This window comes from Netta rufina (genome assembly GCF_964035555.1).
Source record: "Netta rufina genome assembly, chromosome: 3".
Lineage (NCBI taxonomy): Eukaryota > Metazoa > Chordata > Aves > Anseriformes > Anatidae > Netta > Netta rufina.
This window is the reverse complement of record NC_140125.1, coordinates 121,645,972-121,672,752: the sequence shown is the minus strand read 5'-3', so window position 1 is coordinate 121,672,752 and position 26,781 is coordinate 121,645,972. Positions and strand designations below refer to the sequence as shown.

The following is a 26,781-nucleotide window of genomic DNA, read 5'->3' as shown; positions in this document are numbered from 1 at the left end:
GCTTTTGTTTAGAGGCCAAACAAATGCTACACAAAGAGAAGAGCACTCTGAAGTAGAGGTAGTCAAAAAAAGGAGAGATAAGTTGGGAACTTGCAGGCTGGTAATGATAGTGTTGATAGCTGGGCTGCTGGTATATGATCCCCTGTGCGGTGTAGTTCTTGCTATCTGTCCTGGGAGTTGAGAGCTGAACCACAGACCACAATGCCTACAACCTAGTCCCCTGCAAAAGCTGTCAACCTTGACTGCTCACTCCATGCTATTGCATCTTAGGTAGCCTGGCAAGGGTCTGGAGGGAATGAGAAGTTCTTCTTCGACAATGAAAATGTAAGTTGGATGGGATAGAATGCTACTCATGAATGGTGAGTAAAGCAGTGTGTGCACTGGCAGAAAAAGTATCAACCACATTTCTGGAAAGTCCTGTTTTTCATTTGTTTCCTGCACTTAACTTCTCAATATACATCCTGATTTGCTTCCTCCCCATACTTGCCTTTTCCATATGCCAAGGTAAAAAGCAAATCCAATGTGAGCACTGTGTAAGTCAAAACCATGCAGGGGAGAGGAGCAATAAAAGAGCAACAGCCAGAGAAGATGTTGGAGGTACAGAAAACAGGATGTGTTAACTACCTGGAATACTTCACTTTCTGGCAAGGCAGGGAGATTTGGAGAAGCCTATGTGTCGGCTATGAGAACTATATATGTCGGCAATGAGAACTATATAGCTCTCCAGGTGACAGCTTGGCTCTTCCTGCAAGATTGATACAGCCAGGACTAAAATTCCCAGTCATCAGGAAAAGCTGGCAGTCAAAACAGGAAGACAAGAACAGATCCTTGCTCATCCCATTAGGCTTAAATTTAGACTTGTGTGCAGTAGAGTCCTTTCTGCTCACCTCAGTGGTAGATATTCATGCTTTTCTGTAAGAGTGCGTTCCCCTTTCTCCTACAGGTCTGCATGATCTTTAATGCAGGGGAGTTGACACTGGTGGAATATGGAAATAATGACATCTTGGGGTCTGTCCGCACAGAGTTCATGAGCCCTCATCTTGTCAGGTGAGTGTCACACCCACATGGGTGGCCAGTACAGGCATTTTGTGGAACTGATCTCAGATACGTATACTTGGAAGCATACCACTCTGTAAAACACGGCTCCCAGACTCTTGGACCTGATGGCACATTGCTGAATGTTTCCTGAGTTATCTTATTCTGGCAGTAACCAATGATGGGGTTTAATTGATCAGTTATAATCGATGGTTCTAAAATTTTAGAAGCACAAGAGCCCATTTTCCTCTGATATGTGCTTATTGAAGCCTGACTTGACTATTGCCTGAAGAAGAACCTATTTATCTGCTCAGGCATCTCTGTATCCAGCTGATCCTATTCCAGCATTACTGGCAACTCCAGATGTGAGTGGGACCTCCTCTGTCTTTCTGAAAAACCATACTCCCTTTTCTAATTGAAGAGGAGAGAAGGGAAGATAATGGGCTGCTCAAGGGTGGAATTATCGTAACTAATTTGTTATTGGAAACCCTGATTCCAAAGGGGCAGCTTCTGGAATGAAGCCATGAATCAGAAGCTTTGTTCCCATCTGAAGCAGCCATAGGTATTGTGCAAGGGTCACAGGCCAGAAAACTACAAGAGGTTCCATGTGCTTAGGGAAATTGCACGTAAGTCTGGCAAGGGGAAGATGTTATTCAGTCCTGTGAATTTAGAGAGCATTAAAGGTAACAGTAATCATTCCTTTCAAATTACAGCGTCCGTATCAATGAGAGGCGGCAGAGGGGCGTGGAGGAGAACAAGAGACTGGCTTATTTGATAGACATCAAGACCATAGCAACAGGTGAATGTAAACACCCCTCCCCTGTATTTCGTAGCTTGACTGATCCCTTTGCACTTACTGTGCCAAGCACATCCATGAAGGCCTTCTTTGTATTCACTCTACTAGGTAGCAGATTGCTGGAGGCCCCCTTCACATTCATTCTGTCTGTCAGCAGATTACTAGACACCAGGCTGCCCTGCTTTTGGCAGGTTAGCTGCCTTGTGTGGGCACAGCTGTGGGGCAGCTTTGACTGCATCCCAAATCCAATGTTCTGTGCAGTTCAGCATGATGATATTGCTGCTTGCATTGTCTGTCATCTGTACATACTCACAGGAGGGTGGAGAGAGTTACTGCTGTTGATAAGGCACCAAGATAAAATTTCACTGCAGTCTGCTTTTCATGTCACAGTGTGTTTGCCTGTGGGTCCTGCTCTATTTAGGTCCCAAGTACCTGATCCCCATGGGAGAGCATTGAATGTTCAGCACCTTTAAGTACTGTTTCTTCTTTTTCCTTCCCAAGTGGACCTTGTAGGTAGCTACAATGCTGGCACTGTTAGCCATGACAGCAAGATTGATTGGCTGGAGCTGAATGAAACAGGCCACAAACTACTCTTCAGGGACAAGAAGATGAGGGTAAGGCCAGGCACATCTTGGGGGGGAGGGTGGCAATGTGGGAGAAGTAAAGACAAATATTTATGAGTGCAGGGATGGAGATGAGAAACACATGTGAATTACTCGTGATATTTTGACTATTCCTTTAAGAAAGACGGACCATGTACAAATTGCATGAGTTGGCAGCATTTCCTGCTTGGTTTTCAGTCATAGCTAACTCTGAAGTTACTTGACATCTTCCTCCTTGTCATGAATCCTTAAAATACAGGTCATAGTGTGCAAAAACACTTTCTATTGCAAAAACATAACTTTGTTTTTCACAATAGACTGTTAGACTATAAACTGTTATAGAATAGCATGTCAATTTAAAAAAGGTGTTCTCTGCAACAGCTTGGCTTATGTCTGTAAGATGAACTCTAATTCTCTAAAACAGTCTGGTCACAACCAAATGGCATGTCCAGTGTGGCCCTTGGCTTGTGATTGAATGTTGTCTGGGAGAGTATTAGTAAATCCAGGACAAAACTATGCCCAAAATCATAACAGTTTCACACTACAGATTCTAATGTGCAGATACTCACATAATGTTCTAGGTGTGTTTAGTTTAGTTGTACAGATACAGATGAAAAAGCTCACCACAGCAGGCAAGAAGATGTATTTATCAATTGTGTTACAGTTCTACCCAGCTCACAGTGAAGCCTTCTTCATTGTTACAAATGTAAGGCTTTCTGACTGCTTCACGTCATTTGTTCGTCTTGTAACAAGTGTCCTGAGAAGAACACATGACCTTATTGACAATTATGTAATTCATGTCTAGAATTTCTATGCAGATATCCCAGATGCTGTGGCAGGCCCCAGCCAGAGCACTGCAGCTCATCCCAAGATGATTTTGATTTCTTCAGAGTTCATGTTCACATCCCTGGAGACTGTCAGTCTGCAGTAGAATATTTCCAGGTTGGCTGTACCTCTCTCCTTAGTCCGAGGATGGATGAGGTACTATGTTCATACATGAATAGGTGTTGTAATCCTTCATCCCAGATGAAACTCTTGAATTCACCCCTCGTTTCAGACAGGAGCCCCTGGCTTCTTCACTGAGCTGCTCCTGCTTTGTTATTTTTGGCACCCTAAGACTGCATCATAGATTTTAGGGGGTGCAAATATACTTTCTTGCCTGGGAACCACAGATCTCCACTTAATTACCTGTCTGCTTGTTATCGCTCACATACAGTCTGATTCATTGCTGCCAAGCTTATCAGACCAGAGTGCTCAACTTTGTAGCCAAAGTTTCCAGTGCATACATCTGGCACTTCACAATCTGAAAGATCATCTAGTTTCAACCCCCCTGCTCTGGGCAGGGTTGCCAACCACTAGAGCAGGCTGCCCAGAGCCACATCCAGCCTTGCCTTGAACACCTCCAGGGATGGGGCCTCCCACAACCTCTCTGGGCTCTCTCAACAGGCTACATACTGCCACCAGCCTAAATCAGACAGTACCATGATTCTCCTAAACTATATCCCTGTATATCTCTCCAATCAGTTTAGTACAGACTGAAAAAGCTTCTTTCTTGTTCTCTTCTACTGGTATGTCATAAGGCTCAACACAATTCTCTTTTCTTTTTTGCATCTTTACCATGTGAAGCCAATTATGAGAAAGAGCAAACACAGCCCAAGACTTCTAAGTTACAAGGGCATTATACACCTTTGTTATGCCATGTGTCAGGTTATACCTTCCAAATTGCCAAGTTTGTTTCAGGGCAATATTCTTTCAGCTTATTGGCAACAGTTCTTAGAATAAGACTTCACCTAGGATGGACAGTTCAGCTCAGAGCTGCAGAGGAAGGCCCTTCTTGGTCCTTCGGTCTGGTTGCATGAAGGACTTAAGAGACCAATCTCCTATTGCAACTGTACAATCAAGAGGGTGCTGAAGTAGCACAGAACATATTCTGTTTTATATATCTATGAACTTAGCAATAAGGAGGTCAGGATCTGAGCATGCTGCCTAAAATATAGCAAGAGTTAAAAAAGATCTTAAGTCTTCGATAGTAACATATGTAAATAATAACAGTGTGGAAGTTTGAGCTACATATCTTGGAAAATGTTTGATTCGAGGTTGGTAATACCTGTTTACAAGATGCTTGCTCAAATGTTCCTACCATGCTCATATGAGCTAGTAGCCCAGACATGAGCCATGCTGAGCCTTTTTCTCCTCTTTCTTCATGTAGTTGCAGCTCTATGATGTTGAAAGCAGCACCAAGACTACCATTTTGAACTATTGCTCCTATGTGCAGTGGGTTCCAGGCAGTGATGTGGTGGTGGCACAGAGCAGAAACAATCTCTGCATTTGGTATAACATTGATGCTCCAGAGCGAGTCACCATGTTTCCTCTGAAGGTAAAACTCTGAAGACTTTGATTTCCTCCATGAATTTCTATACTAATTGTTCACATATGTGGGAATATGCAGAATGGCAGATTTCAGAAGAGGAAACAGAAGGGAACTGCCAGTTTCTCCTGGACAAAATATGAGCTCACCTGTTTCATATTGCACTGCTGGAAATGCTCTGTGGCAGGCATTTCTGGCAGAATCTGGAGATAGGAGGAGCTGCTCAGTGGCTTTTCCATTCTCTCTAGTGTGATAGTGACAGTGTCTGCTACGTGTGAGCTCATCCACCAGAACTTTAGTCATGCAGAGTTGCCACAGTGCTGTCTTCACATCTGTACTACCCCTACATACTGTAGAAGAACATGGGAGTGTTGATAACTGGTACTCTTTTTAGGGAGATATTGTAGACTTGGAACGGAACGATGGAAAGACTGAAGTGATCGTATCCGAAGGGGTGAACACTGTGTCCTACACCCTAGATGAAGGTCTCATAGAGTTTGGAACTGCCATTGATGATGGGGATTATCACAGGTAAGTGCTAGGTAAGCTATATGGTTATGGCAGGTGCCCCAGTTGACTTAGCATGCACCTGAGGGTCAGCAGTCTATGACTTAACACCAGCATGACTTTCTGTGCTGAGCTGAAGCTTAAGCACTGAGCATCAATGTTGGTGCCAGGTATTCAGGAATTAGTACTCCCCTTTGTCATCCTCACAGCTCTGCAGTTTCAGACTGCGTGGCAGAAAATGCTGGCCAGTCTGGTGCCATTGACACCCATGAATTCAGTGAATGGAGTTTGCATTTAACTGCAGTAAATGTCTTCCATAGGAGCCAGATGTGAAGTAGTAATTCAGAGCTCTTGCTGCTGCCCCTCCAGTGACAGTGACACTGTTTCATGGAAACTTTCAGGAGCTATGCGGAGTAAAAACTGACTGTCCAAAGCAGTCATGATGGCCACCTGGGCAGGGCTGATATTGTTACCTGTATTTAAAATTGACAAGGGAAGAAAATTTCACAAACTGATCCCACTTGAGAATTTTTCTCTGATATGTCAGGCCTTGTTTTTATACAGTCTTCAAAACTTGTCACAACTATGTGTTTTCAGTGCAACCCTTGGGAACTCTTAGGAAACTCTGGTCTCAGACTAGGATTTTCATCAGAGAGCTCTTCTGTTCTGTTACTGAAAGTCTGCATATCTCTTTGCCTCAAGGGCCACTGCATTTTTGGAGACACTAGAAATGTCAACAGAGACGGAAGCCATGTGGAAGACCCTAAGCAGACTGGCTTTGGAAGCCAGACAGCTGCACATTGCAGAGAGGTACAGAAAAAAGCTATAACGTCTTTCTGGCCTAAACACTCTCTTTGCTGGATCCCTCACAGAAACCAGAATTTAACTGAAGATGTGACTTTTTGTGTGGCCTGGAAAATTCACTGCATTGGAGAATGAAGTGTTCTCTATTCCAGGCAATGACTTTAGGGTAATAATAATCTTTAATGTTCCTTCCAAACTGAGCCATTCTATGGTTCTGTGTCTATCAGATCATAGAATTACAGAATGGCTCAGTTTGGAAGGGACCTTAAAGATCATCTAGTTCCAACCCCCCTACCATGGTCAGGGATGGCACCCACCAGATCAGGTTACTCAGGGCTTCATCCATCCTAGCCTTGAACACCTCCAGGGATGTGGTATCCACAGCCTCTCTGAGCAACCTGTTCCAGTGCCTCACCACAATCTGAGTGAAGAATTTCCTCCTAACATCTAATCTAAATCTCCCTTACTGTAGTTTAAAACCATTCCCCCTTGGCCTGTCATTCTCTGATTGAGCAAAAAGTTGCTCTCTTTTTTTATAAGCCCCCTTTAAGTACTGAAAAGCTGCAATGAGGTCAGCCCAGAGCCTTCCCTTTAGGCTGAACATCCCCAGCTCTCTCAGGCTTTCTTCATAGGAGAGGTGCTTAAGCCCTCTGATAATCTTTGTGGCCCTCCTCTGGACCTGTTCTAAAAGATCAACATCCATCTCGTGCTGGAAGCCCCAGACCTGGATGCAGTACTCCAAGTGGGGGCTCAGAAATGCAGAGTAGAGGGGGACAATCAGCTTCCTAGACCTGCTGCCCACTTCTCTGTTGATGCAGCCCCGGATGCAGTTGGCCTTCTGGGCTGCCAGCACACACTGCTGGCTTTTCATCCACCAGAACCCTGAAGACCTTCTCAACAAGGCTGATCTCAATGAGCTCTTCCCCCCTGGACTCATGTCCAGGATTGCTCTGACCCAGGTGGAGCACCTTGCACTTAGACTTATTGAACCTCATTAGGTTCACATGGGCCCACTTTTCTAGCCTGTCCAGGTCCCTTTGGATGGCATCCCTTCCTTCTATTGTATCAACTGCTCCACTCACCTTGGTGTTGTCTGCAAACTTGCTGAGGGTGCACTCAATCCCACTGTCTATGTCATTGATAAAGATATTAAACTTTACTGACAAACTCAGAGGATCTGTGAAGTGTAGGGAAGTGAAGCGTGGACTATGGTCATGCCTATGGCTTTTTCCATGGAGCTGGACTAGAGGGCACATCTGAACATGGGTCTTAACAAAATCCTTCTCTTGCAGCAGGGCTACCCACCTTTCCAGTTTGCACTGCGTGGTCTGCTGCCCAGGTTCTGATTTTATTGTCTTGAACCAAAGGTGCCAACAAACCCGTTAGTGACTAATTGCTTTGTTCTTCCCATCTTCCCAGGTGCTTTGCAGCTCTGGGCAATATGGCAAAGGCTCGATTTCTGCATGAAACCAATGCTATTGCTGACCAGGCAGCTCAAGAGCATGTGAGTTAAACCTTTTCTGCTGTTCAGGGCAGTCACTTCCCTGTAAACACTTGCATACACATTATCTTCTGTGTCCATGCCCCCCATTATGCTGCTACAGACTAGGACATGATCATGTAGAATCTGCTGACCTAATCCTTCATCCAGGCCTGTCAGATCCCTCTTCTGGCTAAACATTGTATACTGTACTACTCCCTTCTTCTCACTTCTGTCTTCTTAGTTTCTGTAACGACAAAGACCCCCACCTGCAATCACCTCCCTTATACCATATCCAGAGCCTGTTCTTTCACCCAAGAAACCAACTGAGCTAACTATGACTGTCTGCAGGGTGGGGATGGTACAGACCATTACCTGGTGCGTGCCCGCTTGGCCATGCTAGACAAGAACTACAAGCTGGCAGAGATGATCTTCCTGGAACAGGTGAGTACAGGAACCAGGAGCAGAAAAGGTTTCACTTATTTCTGAGCAGGGAGATTTGTGCCCTGGTATGAAAGAGAGTAGGAAGATATTTTTTTTCCTGGGAGAAAAGTTTTTACCCTGGAATAGAGGGAGATACTCCTCATTCCAAAGTGTAGGATTTATCAGGAAATATAGTGATAGGACAGGGAGTAATGCCTTTAAACAAAAAGAGGGTAGATTTAGATTAGATATAAGGACGAAATTCTTAATTCTGAGGGTGGTGAGGCACTGGAACAGGTAGCCCAGAAAAGCTGTGTATGCCTGTTGTGGTTTAACCCGGTCAGCAGCTAAACACCACACAGCCATTCGCTCACCCTCCCCTCTCCCTCTCTGGAATAGGAGAGAGAAATGGGAAAGTGAACCCTGTGAGTTGAGATAAAGACAGTTTATTAAGACAGGAAAATAATAATAACAATAATAATAATAATAATGATAATAGTACTACTACTAATAATGTGTACAAACAAGTGATGCACAATGCAGTTGCTCACCACCTGCTGACCGATGCCCAGCCTATCCCCGAGCAGCTGGCCCCCCACCCCAGCTAGCCACCCCTATATATTGTTTAGCGTGACGTCAGATGGGATGGAATACCCCTTTGGCCAGATTGGGTCAGCTGTCCTGGGTCTGTCCCCTTCCAGCTCCTGCTGCACCCCCAGCCTGCCCGCTGGCAGGACAGAGCAAGAAGCTGAAAAGTCCTTGGCTTGGTGTAAGCACTGCTCTGCAACAATTAAAACATCAGCACGTTATTAGCACTCTTCTCATCCTAATCCAAAACATAGCACCCTACCCCCTACTAGGAGGAAAATTAACTCTGTCCTAACTGAAACCAGGACAATGCCCCATCCCTGGAAGTGTACAAGGTCAGGTTAGATGGGGCTGTGAGCAAGCTGGTCTAGTAGAATGTGTTCCTGCCCATGGCAAGGGGGTTGGAATTAGATGATTTTTAAGGTCCCTTCCAACCCAAACCATTCTATGATTCTGTGATTGCCCTGAGGTGCAGAAAGAGGATGAGGGAAGTTCAATATTCCTGTAAAAGGGATGGTTCACTTGTGCACATGGTTTCTGCACATGGTTTCTGCATCTGTTGTGAGACCTCAATGGCAATATGTCTGCTAATAGACCCTTCAGGTTCACACTTTGCTCTTTAACACAGAATGCTACAGAGGAGGCCATGGACATGTACCAGGAGCTGCACATGTGGGATGAGTGCATTGTAGTCGCGGAGGCCAAGGTATAGAACATAGCTTCACCAAACTGTGGTTTGGGCTTGCTTGGTAAGTCTCCTGGTTTGGAATCCAATGATGATCTAGGTGCTCTTCACCTGGCTAATCAGGACTTAATATCTTCTTGGAGAGGCTCCCAAAGAGACTCTGAGCCTGCCCTGAAGGTCCACCATCTGATTCGTTTCACTAAAAAGGGGAAGGTGCATGCCATCAGAGAGTCTAGAGCACATCATAGAATCAGGAGGACAAGGCACAAGAATGGAGTTTTGGGTGTGGAGAGACTTAATTGCAGTGCTAAATAAGAAGGGATGCCCCTAAGAAATAGCAAGTTCAGAGATCACCAAGGCAGTTGTTAAAAATGGCAGAAAACATGGTTTGGGGGTAAGTAGATCTTTGGTCCAACACCAAATAGGTGCTTTTATTTTCTAGAGTACAGCGTAATACGGCTAGAGGACCAGTGTGCATCAGAGATGCAGTTCAGGAAGGATTATGGTAGCCCGACTTGCCCACAAGACAAGGCACAGGAATAAAACTAGTGTGTTCTTCATGATCATGCAACTGACAGTCAAGGAATAAAATAGCAGGGAATGTCTTAAGATGATAAAAGAGAAATGTAAAGGGAGGTTGCAGTGATGGAATTACAGACCTCAGTGAATAGTAAGGGAGAAAAGCTACTTCAGTTTAGGAACAGCCAGGGCTTCAGAAAAGAATGATTGATGCAGAGGTATACAGGACTCATATTGTGGTTCCTGCTAACTGCAGTTGCGTAGTATAACTGAGCAGGGAGAAGTCTGGTGTCATAAGCTGTTCAGAACCTACAGGAGGAATAGAACAATATTTTGCCTTCGCCCAGGTCAACCAGTGATCTCAACCAGTGATCAATTTCTCAACAGGGACACCCAATGCTGGATAAGCTACGTCGGGGTTACTATCAATGGCTGCTGGACACCCAGCAAGAAGAGAAGGCTGGGGAGGTCCAAGAGGGACAGGGAGACTACCTGGCAGCCATCAGCTTATACCTGCGGGCAGGGCTGCCAGCTAAGGCAGCACGGCTGGCCATGAGCAGGGATGAGCTCATGACCAATGGGGATGTCATCAATAGGATCTCAACAGCACTGATCAGAGGGGAACTGTATGAACAGGTGAGTGGTCCACCCCATCAGGCCTTCTTCCTTAGTAGCGTCAAAGCTCTTATCCTCTCCTTTGCTTCTCTGAGATACACGAGCATTGAGCAGGAATGTAGCAGGTATAATTCTTTGTCTCTATATCTAGTAACACAAGAAATTGGTAACTACTTACCATTAGGTGACTCTTTTAGAACAGTTTTCCATATAACACATAACTATACTAATACAAGAAAGCAATGCTGACTCTGAGATCAGTATACAGTATGGTATCATGGCCAACAGTCGCCCCTGCAGATGCTTGAGAAAGACGTATAAAGAACAAAGAAGGCAAATATAGGCTGATACTTCCCACAGTGTACTTTCATGGCTACTAGCAGTTTGCAGACTATACTTTACCTGAACTCAGATTTTTATTTTTATGTTTAATCGTGGTGGATTTTGCTTCCATGAGCTTGTCAAATTATTATTTTAACTATCTGTACTTTTGGATCTACAGTGTCGACTATGAGTTATCCAGTTCCACCTATGTGTTGTGTGAAAAAAGCACTTATTTTGATTGCCTATTTTATGTGCTTTGCTTCAATTACATTTCTTCAGTCTTATTTAACCTTGGGCGTTTTCTGACCGTTTCATTTTTACCCTAGAGAAATTTGTGCTTTTCCAAACCTGTTACCTTTTCTTAAGCCTTCAGGTGAAAACGTAACTGTGAAACTCAGCTGCAAGGTGTTTTTTGTTATTTTTTGTTTGTTTGTTTGTTTTACCAGAAGTACGAATGGTCCAAAAGTGATTAGACAATTGATGAAGGTAGAATCTGTAAAAAGCCATTAAATATGATGATATGGTGGCGTCATGACCTGAACTCAGGAAGCCTCTGAAATGCAAGTCTTCTTCAAGACTTGCTCCAATATGGGTCATAGAAAAAGCTGTTGTTGCATCAGCTGCCTTGCAGAGAGGAGAAGCTGTCTCAAAAATAGATCTTGTTAGTAGGTGGTACCCCAGATAAACCCTTAGAGTGTGGGGTTCAGCAGTGAGAACAATGATCTCAGCACATGCACTCTCCTGGATGTCCCCTTTATTCCCATGGTCTTGGTTAGTGGGGAGGGCATAGCTGATGTAGAAATCTGTGTGGCAAGGTCTGTTCTGGCAAGACTGATAGTTCTGTACATGGGAGTGGTAGAGAGGATGCTGTGGGGAGACAGTGGCTCTGGAAACTGGCAGCTTGTGTTTGTTGTTAGGCTGGAGACCTGTTCGAGAAGGTTGGGAACCCACGGAAGGCTCTGGAGTGCTACTGCAAGGGCAGTGCCTTTCTGAAAGGTACTGTGCTAAATATGTTTCCAACACACATACCTTTTTCCCAGCAAAAGCCTCGGTATTCTGGCCTGGTGGCAGAACAAGCTATTGCCCTGGAGCTCAGAGTTGCACATACCACCTCATTCAATGTATGTATTGTCACATAGTTGCATCTGCACACACAGCCCCACAACAGGATCCTCTTCCCCAAGGCATTGATCATGCATGGGTTCCCCAAGGCATTGTACCAGCATGGGTTTGATCCATATTGCTGGGTAGCCCATTGAAGCTGAAGCAGATTAGATGGGTCGCCACCCCCCTCCTCCACACATTCCCCCATCCAAGGCCCATGTTGAACACAGTTCTGCTTTCTTGATGGATGCAGCATAACAGCCATCATGTCCCCTTACAGCAGTGGAGTTGGCTCGCCTGGCATTTCCCGCAGAAGTTGTGAAGCTGGAGGAGGCATGGGGAGACCATCTGGTGCAGCAGAAACAGCTGGATGCTGCCATTAACCATTATATCGAAGCCAGGTGGGGGCATGTGGTGGCTGTATAACCAGCAGCAGTATAACCTGGCGGGCTATGAAGTTAATACTGTTTGCTTAAGTCATCAGGGTAAAAAGCCTGATTAAGCCCCTTTGACCCCATTTTGCCACTGCCCCTGGTGCTTATATGCAGTCTCTGCTGGCTCAGCCATGGATTTCTCACCATATTTCTCCCAGGGTCTGTCAGCCCTGATTACTCTTCCCCACTGTCCTAGTTCTTCACTCTTTCCCCTAGCTTTGCTGGTGTTCCAGACCTTTGCTCTCATGCATCCTGTGGGCTGCTTTTCTCTCTGCTGTGAAGCTATTCAGGTCCTTCTTGCTCTACCCTGGCAAGAAGAATCAAGCAGCAGACCACTTTGGTCTCCTTGGCTTAGCTCAGCTGGAGGAGATGACTGATGGCTGTCTGTAAAGAGTTATATTTCTGATGCTAGGTGCTCCATTAAGGCCATTGAGGCAGCCTTGGGAGCCCGTCAGTGGAAGAAGGCCATTTACATTTTGGACTTGCAGGACAAACAAACAGCAGCCAAATATTATCCCAAGATTGCCCAGCACTATGCAGCGCTACAGGAGTATCAGGTGAGGCCACATCGTGCAGTCATTGCTGCTCTATATCCCTTGGGACTGCTGACCATGGTCATCACTCCCACAGGTTGCAGAGGAATTGTACATCAAAGGAGACCAAACCAAGGATGCCATTGACATGTACACACAGGCTGGGCTCTGGGAACAAGCTCATAAGGTAAAGTCAGAAGCCAAAGCTTCTGGGGACCTCACCCTACTTTGTGAATTGTAATTTGTCAGGAAGTGGCCTTGTGTGCCAACACTTGATCAACAAGCACTCATCCTAAATGATCAGTGTAGGGGCACCTGGCAGCTATTAGGAAATGAGTCCCTGGTATTCACAACCTATGTGTGTGCCCCACTTTACATCAGCAGTCCTATATGATTCCATCTGTGACACAAATAGTACTCTCCAAAAGGCTTGGTCCTGTGTACTTTGATCACAGTGACAAATGACAACCAATTCTCTACAGAGTATATAGCATATACACCTGTTCATAGTGGGAATAAGGTTCATTTTCTCCTTATCTACTCTGTGTCAAGAAATTACTATGCAGTGTGCTGTAGGTCATCCAATGTGTGTTTCTTTTGGCAGCTGGCAATCAAGTGTATGAGCCAGGAAGATGTATCTGTTCTCTACATAACCCAGGCCCAAGAGATGGAGAAGCAGGGCAAGTTCAAAGAAGCAGAGAGGTGAGCATCAGCTCCCAGATCCCTTTCTATAGAGCTGCTCTCCAGCCTTTAGTTTCCCGTTTTGTACATATATCCAGGGTTGTCCTGTCCCAGGTGCAGAATCCAGCACTTGCTCTTGTTAAACTTCATGAAGTTGGTGATTGCTCAGCCCTCTAATTTGTCAAGATCTCTCTGCAAGGCCTCTCAACCCTCACAGGAGAAAACAGCTCCTCCCAATGTAGGGAAATATGCAAACATACTTAGTATACATTTGAGTCCTGCATCCAAGTCATTAAAAAGAACTGGCCTAAAATGGAGCTAGTGACAGGCTGCCAGCCTGATGTAACATTTGAGCCTGACCAGTCAGCCAATTGTTCACTCATCATATTATGTAGTTGTCTTGCTGTATGCTGGACATTTTGTCCAGAAGGAAACTGTGAGAGACAGTATCAAAATCTATGCTGAAATCCAGAAAGTTTACATCAGCTGGCTTCCCTTGGTCAACTAGGCGAATAACATTGTCATAAAAGGAAATTAAAGTTTTGTTGAATAGTACTTTCCACTCCTGAACCCATGTTGGCCATGACCAGTTACTGCATTTCATTTCAAGTGTTTTCAGTAACTCCCAGAATAATCTTCTCCAGAATTTCACAAGGCACTGAATTGAGACTGACAGACTTGTGATTACCAAGTTCTTCTTTCTTGCCCTTCTTGAAAACTGGGACATTTGCCGTCTTTCAAACAAATAGGACCTCTCAGATTCCCAAGACCATTGAAAAATAGTTATCTTGTGATGACATCAGCCAGCTCTTTGAGTAGCCTGGGCTGAATTCCATCAGGCCCCCCATAGTGCACAAGTTTAGAGTTGTCTGGGAGTTTATCATTCCCGCATTCACAGTCCTCCAATCATACCTTCTGATATTGTGCCTAGGATGTAGTCCTAACTGGGAAAGATGCAAAGAGAATGTAGACAGTGGTCATGCCATCAGCTGAGTCATTTGAATGTGCTTGCATTTCCAGGCTGTATATCACTGTGGATGAACCTGATTTGGCCATCACTATGTACAAGAAGTGTAAGATGTATGATGAGATGGTTTGCTTGGTAGCCAAGTACCACAAGGACTTACTCAGTGATACACACCTACATCTGGGCAAGGTGAGTGTATCTCATGGCAGAGGATCAGCTAGGCCAAGTAGAAACAAGAGCGTCACTAATTTATTTCCTCAATTTGCAGGAGCTGGAGGCGGAGGGACGTTTACAGGAGGCTGAGTACCATTACCTAGAAGCTAAGGACTGGAAGGCCACAGTAAACATGTACAGAGTGAATGACATGTGGGAGGAAGCCTACAGGGTAATAAACACTTCACAGCTATCCCACCACAAAGAGATCAGACTTTGCCCGCAGGGTCCCCGTAGGAACTGCCCTGTCTATATTCATCACAAAATGTGAAGAATTGGCATACACTATCTAGCTTCATAATGTAGCGCAATGCTGGATGCCCTTGTGCCACTGCTCTGCCTTTAACTGCTCTGCAGCATTGCACCCCAAAAGCAGGCCTTGACCAGAAGCCTCTTCTTCCTTTCTTACCACGTAAGCTTTTGTCTCACTCTCTCCAGTCCAGTGGGGCTACAAAAGGGAGGGAGCAATTGGTTTTGGTGCTCCCTCAAGAGAACAGGCTTCATGTAAAAGGGGAGTCCTGGCTCAGCCTGCTGAAACAGAAATGGATGCATTGGGTTTTTCCACTTTCTTTGCTTTTGATAGGTGGCCAAGGCACATGGTGGGACAAACTCCTATAAGCATGTGGCCTATATGTGGGCAAAGAGCCTGGGTGGAGAGGCAGCTGTGAAACTCCTCAGTAAATTTGGACTTCTGGAGATGGCCATTGACCATGCAGCGGACAGCGGGTAAGCAGGTCTATCAACCCAGTGTTTCTCTCCCACCTGCTTAAGCCAAGAAAGATGGAATGGCCCAAAATAAATAATGTTATGCATGTGATAGCTGCAGGTCCAGGATATGGCATGTCTTCCCCCTGCTCTCCTCCTTGCCCCTGCCCTGCAAGTCCTCACACTCTGTCCTTGGCACAGAAGAGTTAACAGAGAAGTCTTGTCCACCTGTTAGTCTCATGAATGTCAGGTCTGAGCAGGACAGGCAAAAGCAGTTTTCCTTTTAACTTGAGCAGAGATTTCTTGTTAGAGCTTCTGAACGCAGGTGGAGATATTCTTCATGTCACCATAACTAACTGCTTGTCAGAATTGATTTGGACCCACTCTGCATCTGCCCAGCCATCTGTCTGCACTGCCATTCATGCTGCTGCTCTCCCCCAGCTCTCCCACTTTACTGGGCTACTGGGAACCTCGTGACCACCCTTTAGAGTTGAACCAAAGGGCTCTGGCACTAGTAGCAAGTGTGAAGGAGCTGAATTTCCGTAATGGGGGATGTAAAAGCTCCTAGTCTCTGGTCAGGAACAGGAATAATGGGTAGTGCCTATTCACTTGGGACCCTCCATCTTCACCTTTCTGCTCTCCTGATGTCTTGTGCTCTACTTGATATCTTGCTCTTGATGAAGGCATGCCCTCATAGCACACAGTCCTGCTATCACTCCATTTTCTCTTTCATTTTAGCGTCTTTGATTTTGCTTTTGAACTGGCCCGTCTCTCCATGAAGCAGAAGATGCCAGAGATACACTTAAAGTATGCCATGTTCCTAGAAGATGAGGTAATTTTACCCCTTGGAATAGGTGGAAATTCCTTGGTCACTCAGATAATTGAACGGTTCTCCTTAAGGACTGCTGCAAAAGACACTTGTGGCTGCAGTCACTGCCTGCCTCCACAATTACAGCCCCAAGCTTCCACACATCTCTCTGTTTCATAAATTCACTCTGCCTCATGGTAAGTAGAGGAGCTCATGCGCTGGTATCAGGGGAGGCTAGCATGCAAGCAAACTCCTTTCTCTCTCCTAGGGCAAATTTGAGGAGGCTGAAGCAGAATTCATTAAAGCTGGAAAACCCAAAGAGGCAGTGCTGATGTATGTAGCCTTCTCCATTCTGGACTGCTGCATTTGCGCTCCCTATATGGTGCTAGTAAGGTTGCTTCTCTAGCACTAGTCTGCTCCTTGCTGTCTCTTATTACATCTCATGTTGATTCACCTAGGTTTGTGCATAACCAGAACTGGGATGCTGCACAACGTGTGGCTGAAGCTCATGACCCAGACAGTGTGGCTGATGTGCTTGTGGGACAGGCACGATTTGCCTTTGAGCAGAGAGAATTCCAGAAAGCAGAGGCCTTCCTCCTGCGAGCACAGAAACCTGAGCTGGCAATAAAGTACTACAAGGTGAGTGTTGACTGTGGTAATATCCCTGTCTTCCTCACTGGTTGAGAGCCCAATTTGTATGGAGGAGGAGTAAAATCCAGCTCCCAGTTCTCACTATCAGCTTAGTAGCCAAAGAGGAACATTTACTCAAGTAGTTACTAGTAAAAAATAAATCTGACCTGCTCTTATAAGACTAAACTGGTAAGAATTTCACAGCATAACTTAACTCTCAGAGGAAGTATCCTGCCAGAAGGCCATGAGCAGGCTTCAAGGATCATAGAATCATAGAATGGCTTGGGTTGGAAGGGATATTAAAGATCATCCAGTTCCAACCTTCCTTCCATAGGGAGTAATGCCACCCACCATATCAGGTTACTCAGGGCTTCATCCATCCTAGCCTTGAACACTTCCAGGAGTGGGACATCTGCAGTCACTACATCACATAAGGCCACCAGATTGGTTGGGCATAAATAATATAGCATGAGAGAGCATTTTTGGGAACTGTAAGTGTCCATTCCATAGAGGTAGCTAGAATGAATGCAAACTTTCCCCTGAGGTTGCCTGGGTGCATGAAAAGACATAGGTACCATTTTGGCTGAGAATTTGGCTGAGATGGTTCTGCTGTAGTTGTTTCCCCTAGTGGATCCTCTGGCAAGATGATGTGAGAGGCCAGATGTGTGGTGACGCTAGAAGTGTGATGTGAACTGGTGAAAGTTTCTTCTCTATGGCGTGCTTCTGCAGGAGGCTGACATGTGGAGTGAAGCCCTGCGGATCTGCAAGGAATATGTGCCTAGTCGACTAGAGGAGTTACAAGAAGAGTGTGGCAGGGAGGCTGCCAAGAAGGGCTCCGGGTAAGTAATGTTGTGCTCAGGCTGCACATAACAGATGGGTTGCTCTTTCGCTAAGCCATTGATTTGATGCCTTACAGAGATAGCCTGACTGCATCCCTGTCATACAGCTTTTACCTTCTTGAGGACCCTAGGCTTCTTCCTCCATTGGTTTGCTAACATCTTTCTTCCCTGTTCTGAGAGACTTCAGGGTTATTCTTATCATGCAAGGTCTCTTGGGTGTCTTCTTGCCATTTACAGATCTCACAGGTGTTCTGTGCTGCCAGTTCATCTCCCCATGATCCTTATTCAACTCTCTCCTCAGCATTAAGCTGTGTGCATTCCTTGGCACAGCCCCCTCTCCTCTCTGAGGTCTCTGACTCAGCTCTGCTCTGCAGCTTCCTGCCCATGCATTACACACTCTTTACAGGATGTGCATGGCAGTATCACAGTCTTGCTCACAGCCTGCATTCCTCCTTACAGAGGAACAGAAGGACTGCTGGAGCAAGCACGGGAGTGGGAGCAGGCTGGGGAATATGCCAGGGCAGTGGACTGCTACCTGAAAGTGCGGATTTCCAACAACAGCATCCTGATGGAGAAGTGTTTGCTGAAGGTATGGTTTCCTTCATCAGATCTACTATCTGGGAGGACTCCCACAACCTGCAGGGCTCAAGAGACGATCTGCATGCCCCAGTGACTGTAGGGACTGAAAGCATTTAATGACCATTCTCTTAAGCCTGTAATGGACTGTCCACTTTTCCTGTGCTGTGCTGACATCCTTGCTCTGGCACCACTTCCAGCAGCATGCCAATATCTTTATGCCCATATCTCCCTGCACTGAAAAACTAGACTTCATGACTTAGATATTGGCTAGACAAGTGCCCTATCTTCTCATGGACCATGTCCATCAACCTTTGAGTTGTGTTCTTGCTCATACTTTTCATTATTAACTTGTCCTTTTACCAACCTCAGTAATGATTATGTTCTTGTCTAATCATCTCCCATGTGTAAAAGTAGCTGGACTTTGCTTCTCCGAGTTGCTGAAGCAGACTGTCTTTTTTCCTTCTCTTCCCCACATAGTTCAAGTGTTCCTAACAGTCAGTCTTTTAGCTGGAAATGAGCTCTTTCCAGATCCATCCCTCTCTCAAATTGCTCTTATCATTCATGTTCTTGACAATTTCTCTTCACAGGCTGCTGAGTTGGCCATTAAGTTCTTGAGTCAGTCACAGAGCATGGAGGTCACACGGACTGTGGCTCCTCAGCTGGTGGCCATGAAGAAATACAGTTCGGTGAGAGCTGGCACTTGCTCCTAAGGAAGAAATAGGAAGGGAGAGCTGTATCCAAGGGGAGGAGGCCTAGTCACATCCTGGGGTGATGGGTGGGTGGCCTGATCCATCATTAGGCAGTGCTGAGTCCTCAGAGAATAGGAAGCAGGGGAAGGGATCAAGTCCTGGAATGGTGTGAGAGACCTGGGCCTTGGAAGGAGGCAGGAAAAAGAAGGGGAGTATCTTTTCACAGAATCACAGAATTGTGGGGTTGGAAGGGACCTCAGGAGATCATCGGGTCCAACCCCTCTGCCAAAGCAGGTTCCCTAGAGCAGGTTGCCTAGGTAGGCGTCCAGACAGACCTTGAATATCTCCAGAGAAGGAGACCCCACAATCTCCCTGGGCAGTCTGTTCAAAAAGGCTTTTGGGAAGAGACTTTCAGTTGCTGCTATGTGCTGAGAATTTCCAACAGCTACAGCTCCAGCCTGGGCTACAAGGTGCCTTTGGGGTTTTGTTCCACATGGGACTGTCTCTGGCCTTGCAGGCAGCCGAGCTCTACCTCAACTTGGACCTCATCCGAGAGGCTATTGATGCCTTCATTGAAGGAGAAGAATGGAGTAAAGCCAAGCGCGTGGCCAAGGAGTTGGACCCCAGGTATGCGCTGAACTCCTCGAATGAGACTCTTCCATCTCCCTCTCTCATCCCAAGATAATCCCTTGTCCTGTCTTGTCCTGCTTTCCCCAGGTTTTCTGGATTTTCCCCACAGTGATCTTCCCAGACTTGATAGGGGACATTCACCACAGCTGCCCTTCCCAATATCCCCCATCTGGTGTACCCATGACACTCTTCTATTGCCCCATTGCCATTCATCCCATGTATATCTTAATCCCCTTTTGTTGTACCCCTATCTCTCATTTCCTTGTTACATTCCTTTGCATACACTTCTTCATGAAAAGGCCTGTGATACCTTTCTCTCCTCACACGTATTTCTGCCCAGACTCTTTCTTCACCCTTCTACCTAAGCACCCAGCAGTAAGACATGAAAAATGTGGCACAGCTGTAAGTCCTCTTTAGCCCAAAGAAGACAAAGTTGAATCTGCACTTCTGCACTGATGCAGGGAACTATTAATCTGCTGTGTATTAAGATTATTTCTGCCCAGTAGGTCAGAGGAGTATGTGGACCAGCGTTACAAGGAGTATTTAAAGAACCAAGGAAAGGTAGATTCGGTATGTATTTGGGATGTTCCACAGGTTATGGAGTCATGTCAGGATGCTGGGACATAGGTCCTTGGGGCCTTCCTCATGGGGCTTTTACCTGAAAATGTCCATAGGTGAGGATTCTATATATGCCTGAGTCGAGGTTTCTGCATACCAGATGGGTCACATTGGATCTTTGAGAGTGGTGAGGCACTGGAACAGGTTGCCCACAGAAGCTGTGGATGCCCCATCCCTGGAAGTGTCTAAGACTGGGTTGGGTGGGGCTTTGAGCAACCTGGTCAAGATGAAGGTGTCCCTGCCCGGGGGGGGGGGGGGGGGGGGCGTTGAGGGGTTGGAATTAGATTATCTGTAAGATCCCTTCCAATCCAAACCATTCTATGATTTTATGATTCTGTGATTCTATGATCTTTGCTTCCAAAGAGAGGGAGGGACTGTGGGTATTTGAAGAAAAGATGTAGGTGGTTAGGAAGCCTTGCCTGCACAGTGAGTTTATAGTTGTTTCCATCCTCAGCTGGTGGGAATAGATGTCATGGCTGCTTTGGATATGTATGCAGAGCAGGAGCAATGGGAGAAGTGTCTGGAGGTTGCAGCTAAGCAGGTGAGTACCTGTGCAAGCCCTCAGTAGATGGACTTGGGGCCCTGGTTCTCTGAAGCAGGGTCATCAGGAATGGGTGAGCAGGGGCAAAGCAGCCTGTTTTGTGAGGACCATGGGGAGACACCGCAGCAGCTGAAAGAACACCTCTCTGCTGTCTCCATCATAGCCAAGCACACCTATTAATGAAGCATTAGAAATCAGAAGCACATTGTGTTTCAATTTTGTGATTGATAGAACATTGAAAAAAAGCTAAGCAAGTTGTTCAGGCTCAAAGTAATAGGTATTAAGGAAACAGAGATATGTAAAAGATAGCCTTTTTTCTACATATTCTTTAGAGGCCTGGCGTCAGTTGAAATTAAATTTATTTATCATGAAAGCAAATTTGACATTTTTGCATTTTTACTGACAGAAAGCCAAAAAATGACCCCAGCAGATTGATAAAAACAGAAAACCAAAATGAAGCTGTTCTACATTGCTATTTCAATACAGTACCAGGATCTAATTTGTCTGGCAAACACTGATAACTTGGGCAAGCACTGATAATGCATTGTGCTGTATTTTTATGTTCCTAATGCAATGAGCAGTAAGCTGAGTTTAGGTCCTTGATGAAATCAAGTTCATTCAACAATGAACTTGATTTATTTTTGACTCAGACTTCTCTGATGATGTGAATGTTTTTTGTTGTAGTTATTATCTATGATGTTCTAATTATTCGGGAGATACCAGTGTTGACCTTCAAACTCAGTTTTATAGTATAAGGCTTAATCAGCTTTATTGTCAACAAAGCACAACGAATACTAGTATACTTACTCCAGGAACATGTTAGCCTGTATGTGTCTTTAAGGAAGTGTTAGCACAACCTTGTTCCACAGCAAGTGCAAAACTTAATGACTTTTGACTCAGCTGTTATACAACAATTATATGCGGGGGGGAAAGTTAGGTTTATCAAAACAGGTTACATACCAGACTTAATATGCATCCCTAACACCTAGCGTTTCATGAGCATCCAGATCTGGGTGTTCAAGTTGTAGACATGTCATAGTGGCACTGTCCTCTCTTGTGTTTAATAAACTTGTTTCCATTGCTCATTTTTTTTACAAGATTGCACATCTTGTGCCATCTTCCTCATTAGTATATTTTAAGCCTGTGCAAAACAGGTACTATCTCACTTAAAGTTTCTGTAGGCCTACTACAGTCAGTCCTTAGCAAAGTAGGATCAGCATATGTATGAACAGTTCTCCAAGAAGGCCTATAGCCTCAGCAATCTGAGTAATTTGAGTAATGGACTAGAGCAGCCTTGCATATTACGAACGTCTTCAGTCCACAAAAGTGCTTGGATTCATTCTTTCATTAGACTAAGGACCAGTTTACAACTAGTATCTGTGGTGCCGCATTGTAGAGATACCGCTTCTGTTAGATATTTGGGAGAATTCATTTGGCAAGTGGTGGACAGCAGAAAGACAACTTTATTTTTCAGGTATGAAGGATCAGCACAGCATCAGCTAGCCAGGATTAGAGGCGTCACATGGGGCCCGAGTCAAAGACATGCAGTCTGTATCTGTCATTAGCTGCCCTTACCCTTTGGGACTCAGGTGCACGGATGTGTGCACACAAATCTGAAACTGTCACTACCAACTGACAAACATTCATCTCATGACTCTCATGCTACTGTTTTCTGTGTGCCTTCTCCAGAACTATAAGGTCTTGCACAAGTATGTAGCTCTCTTTGCAACCCACCTCATCCGGGAGGGCAGCTGGGACAAAGCCCTGAGCCTATATGTACACCATGGAGCACCTGCCAACCCACAGGTAATGAAGACAGCATTACATCCCAGAGTGAGCTTCCAGAGAGTGCTATGATCTGCTAAATGAGTCAGGCTTCCAGTCCAGAGCTGGGGCTGCCAGGTGTTGTCCAAGCCACGTCAACACCGTTGTAGATTCTTTAATAGGTTCCTAAGGCAGCCCCCTAGCATATCACACATAGGGACAGAGGAGAGGGGTGTTGAGTATTTATGTTGATTTTGAACACCTTAGCTACCAAGTCCAGAATAAAAGCAACCATGTTTGCCTCTTTGAGAGAGCTGGCTGGAGGAAACATTCTTTCCCATTTCCCTGTCTTGTCCTGTTGCATTCCTTGCAACCAGCATTCTGCAGTAGCACTGCTTTGTGAGCCTGTGAGCAGAGCTGCCATTCCCTTAAGCCTGTGCTAAACAGTAGAAGGACTCAAAACTTCTGACTCACCAGCTGTGTCCCTCAAGATTTCTCTCATTTTTGTTGCAGAACTTCAACATTTACAAGCGTCTCTTTGTGGAAATGGTGAATGCATCTGGCATGAACTGTGCTGAGGCCTACTCCAGCTGGGCTGACCTACGTGATGTTCTCTTCAGTCTGGTGAGTATGGGCCATGGCCACCATTGCCTGTTAAAGTCCAACATTCTGGTGGCTCCTAGCAGGGAAAAAGAACTAGGCTCTGGACAGATGACACAGGAAATAGAACACAAACCAAGGGGAGAGAGGTGACAGTGGAGACAGTAGAACAACAGGATCCTGTGAGGTGGACATGGCTGGGCAAGAGAAGTCAGGGAAAAAGATGACCCTGCACTTAAGACCAAATTCTAGAAGCACATCTGAATGTTGGCTCTTGCAGAGTTCCCCGTGTCACTGCTACATGGGAGCCTATCACAACAGTCCCACTTTTCATCTTATATTTGACAACATAAGTGGGGCAAGAACCTGGGAAAAGCAAAGGACTACTGAGACTGCAAAATAATAGGCCTCCCCATCTCCCCAGAGATTCTTACAGCCCTGTGCTCCTTTTTACCTGCCCCCAAATTCCTCAGCCCATGATTGCCTTTGCTCTGTTTCTGTTCCACAAATACCCACCTCTGACACAAACTATATCCAGAAATCCCCTTGTTGATCCAATCTCCACTGCTTCCAGTGTTGTCAGTTGCTGCAGTATTACTGGCTCTCCCCTTCTCTCACAAACTCCTCACTTCAGCACTTTGCAGGACCCAGAGCACTCAAGATACAGCCCTTTTCCAATCCCTCAAGGTGCCTGGGTATTTTAGATATTCGTCTTTCTCCCAGCTTCTTCCCAGACTCAAGTGGGTGAAGAGTGCCCCTCTGCTCACATGCTCCTTTATTATTTATTATTCTCTCTTTATCTTTTTTAGTGTGAAAATTTAGTAAAGTCAAGTGAGGCAAACACTCCAGCACATGAAGAGTTTGAGACTATGCTGCTGATATCTCACTACTATGCAACCCGCTCCGCTGCTCAGGGTGTGAAGCAACTGGTAAGGTTCTTGAAGTTCCTTTGTCAAATCAACACCATGAGTGCAGAGCCCTGCGGGATCATGCAGGTTTAGGGCTCTTCATAGTTCACTCTTCCACTTCATGGATCACTTTCACATCATGGATGGATGAGAATTAGACTATAGTGATCTGTAAGCCCACCACTAGTACGTGGAACTAGAGACAGTCTTCTCTGACTGACTCCTTATATTGGGAGCTGTCCCCAGCCACTGAGGCTGAGATATAAACCAGGGGAAAGGGGATCCATATGGTCAGAGTGACCTGTGAGAGCAGAGGCACCTATAGAAATACAGGAATCATACAAAAACCTGGTCTTCCCAGGAGAGACATTGCTTCCTCTTCAGTTGTCCTAGGCCATTACAGCCACTGGGTTTCACACATAGTCTTGAGAACAGATTGGCCTTGCACAAAGTTTTAGAAGCTCATGGGCCTGTGTACTGGGCCTCACAAGGTGCTGTATTGTTGAGTCTTTTGTGCACTGGGATTTGTTTTGGACCATGATATAAAGCAGAGTTCCTGCTGAAGTCTGGATCCACGTGGATTATGGATGGAACTGTGATAGAGACCTATATGAATGTGGGACTGGAGCTGTGACAGTACAGGCTGAACAAGAGAAAAGTTCCCAGAGTTAGGATTCTAGTGAAAATCATAGAGCAGACTGGTGGTTTCCCATAGCTGAGTGTGTTGGGGATCCAGACAGAGGTCTATCAGATAGAAAGAGATAAGCCTGACATCTTGAAGACCTATACAGACACACAATTGTGGAATGTTGAGGTGTTGGGTAGTCTAATTGGAACCATGAAGGAGGGGTGGCCTTCCCAGTTCTAGCAAGATGAGAACCTATCTAGCAAGCAGAAAAGTGAAATTCATCTTGTATTCCTTCTTACCCCTCACTGTCCCAAAAGTCTTATGTTATGAAGAAAAAGAATATTTACTGTGAGTGTAGCTGAGCACTGGAACCAGTTGCTTAGAGAGGCTGGAGAGTTTCCATTCCTTGCACTATTCAAAACCTGACTAGACATGGACTTGAACAACCTACTGTAGCTGAACCTGCTTTAAGCAGGATAGGGCGCTGTGCTGGTCTAGATGATCACCAGAGAGACCTTCCAACCTCAGCTATTCCATGATTCTATGACTTAGATGATGGGAGGGGAGTTTGGGCATGGCTTCTAGTAAAAATAAAAAGATTTATAAGGCAGAACATAAGACTGAAGGAAGAGATGATAACAGAAAATAACTACTGAAACAGGAAAGAAATAATCTGTTTTCAAGCTCTTTGTATGTCTTGGATAAGTAAGGAATCTAGTTACCACAAGGGAGATGAATGTTAAAAGAAAAAACTTTCTAGCAGGAGACCTCCAACCTGGAATGGCCATGAACAAAGTTTCTAAAAGCTCTTTCAGTGAAGTCTCTTAAGTTAGATAAACACATCAGGAATATGTGGCTGCAGGGTCTCTGCTCTAAGGTAGTGGTTTTATGATCTCGTGAGATCCCTTCCAACCTATTTTTTTCTGAGATGACTGTTATGGCTTTACTGTCCCCTTTGTCTGCAGGACACTGTGGCTGCTAAGCTGTCCATTTCCCTGCTGCGCCACACTGAACTCATCCCTGCAGACAAGGCTTTCTATGAAGCTGGTATAGCTGCCAAGGTGAGAACTATCTGCCACCAGAGCAGCTCAGGAGGTGGAGGACCTTGGGCTCAGGGCTTCTCAACTTTATCTTCCACAGTCTTCCCCGAGCTGCATTGGTACAACAGCAGCCAGACACTGTCTTACGGAGTTCTTTCCTCAAACATCTTGACAGCCTCTGTATTTTGTCACGGATTGGCAGTAGGTAGTGGGAGGGCAAATCTCAACTAGCAAAAGTACATGAACTGTGGACCTATGTGGTAGACCAGAGGCCACATTATATTGTATGGCTCTGTAGATGCAGGACTTCAACTGGTTCACCTTGCTCTGGGTCATCTGTTATCTACTGACAATCCTGATGCTACAGACTGACCACCTACCCAGACATAATGACATATGGCAAGCATAGCAGCTTGTTCTTACTGTCTGATGCTCGCTTTCTAGCCCATCACTAAAGTGGGAGAGTTGTGGCTGTGGAGATAAGCTATCAGCTGTGTGATCTCACTTGGGGTTTCTCTCTACACTAGGCAGTCAACTGGGAGAACATGGCATTCATCTTCCTGAACCGTTTCCTGGACCTCTCAGATGTGCGTATGGTCTGCTGGGGGAGAAGACTATCACACTTAAAAATGATAGTGGTCTGTAGGGCCCACACAGACCCTTAGCCTGGCCATGAGACTCCTGAGGTTTCAATGTGGCAGCACATTTGTGAGCTGGTATTGATGGAGAATGCAGGGGCCCTGCACTTTGCTCTCTCTGCATGTGTGCACCAAGTGCTGGGTACCCCAGCATTAGCTGTGGAAGGACTTGCCATGCAGAGCACTTGAACAACCCTGACCATGTCACCATGCATGTGCCAGAGTCACCATGCATGTGTGTTGCAGCAAAGAGCAAGTTGGCCTAACAGTTTAGGCCTGTAGTCTTCATGGCTGCAGGTGCTCTTGCAGCCTTCAGGATGATCTCACCTGAGCTGTTCAAACAGAAAGAAAATTATTGGGGGGGAGGGGGAGAGAAGGGGAATGGCAGTTGGCAGTGGAAGAAGACATGGCTTGATGCTGTAGCAACGGTGATGCAAGAATCAGGCACTGAGTCCCCATGCTCAATTCCTTCCTTGAATAGCCGGT

The 26,781-nt window shown here is 45.6% G+C and overlaps 1 protein-coding gene across 1 annotated transcript in view; it reads left to right on the top strand.

The window, feature by feature from the left end:
* Window positions 1-26,781, top strand: part of IFT172 (intraflagellar transport 172) — a gene marked incomplete at its 3' end in the record, with an annotated part of 38,930 nt that overhangs the window by 9,886 nt on the left and 2,263 nt on the right. Inside the window, exons 12-44 of the mRNA XM_084285046.1 lie at window positions 271-324; window positions 944-1,047; window positions 1,749-1,834; window positions 2,333-2,445; window positions 4,643-4,810; window positions 5,196-5,332; window positions 6,011-6,118; window positions 7,532-7,616; window positions 7,944-8,036; window positions 9,232-9,309; window positions 10,195-10,443; window positions 11,664-11,742; window positions 12,131-12,251; window positions 12,697-12,841; window positions 12,915-13,004; window positions 13,422-13,519; window positions 14,519-14,654; window positions 14,734-14,850; window positions 15,262-15,404; window positions 16,122-16,215; window positions 16,460-16,524; window positions 16,650-16,830; window positions 17,551-17,660; window positions 18,120-18,249; window positions 18,827-18,925; window positions 19,446-19,555; window positions 20,065-20,128; window positions 20,631-20,717; window positions 22,407-22,523; window positions 22,995-23,105; window positions 23,891-24,010; window positions 25,583-25,678; window positions 26,185-26,244. Of these exons, the coding sequence (XP_084141172.1) occupies window positions 271-324; window positions 944-1,047; window positions 1,749-1,834; window positions 2,333-2,445; window positions 4,643-4,810; window positions 5,196-5,332; window positions 6,011-6,118; window positions 7,532-7,616; window positions 7,944-8,036; window positions 9,232-9,309; window positions 10,195-10,443; window positions 11,664-11,742; window positions 12,131-12,251; window positions 12,697-12,841; window positions 12,915-13,004; window positions 13,422-13,519; window positions 14,519-14,654; window positions 14,734-14,850; window positions 15,262-15,404; window positions 16,122-16,215; window positions 16,460-16,524; window positions 16,650-16,830; window positions 17,551-17,660; window positions 18,120-18,249; window positions 18,827-18,925; window positions 19,446-19,555; window positions 20,065-20,128; window positions 20,631-20,717; window positions 22,407-22,523; window positions 22,995-23,105; window positions 23,891-24,010; window positions 25,583-25,678; window positions 26,185-26,244 (3,648 nt within the window). The remainder of the gene's footprint in view (window positions 1-270; window positions 325-943; window positions 1,048-1,748; window positions 1,835-2,332; window positions 2,446-4,642; window positions 4,811-5,195; window positions 5,333-6,010; window positions 6,119-7,531; window positions 7,617-7,943; window positions 8,037-9,231; window positions 9,310-10,194; window positions 10,444-11,663; window positions 11,743-12,130; window positions 12,252-12,696; window positions 12,842-12,914; window positions 13,005-13,421; window positions 13,520-14,518; window positions 14,655-14,733; window positions 14,851-15,261; window positions 15,405-16,121; window positions 16,216-16,459; window positions 16,525-16,649; window positions 16,831-17,550; window positions 17,661-18,119; window positions 18,250-18,826; window positions 18,926-19,445; window positions 19,556-20,064; window positions 20,129-20,630; window positions 20,718-22,406; window positions 22,524-22,994; window positions 23,106-23,890; window positions 24,011-25,582; window positions 25,679-26,184; window positions 26,245-26,781) is intronic.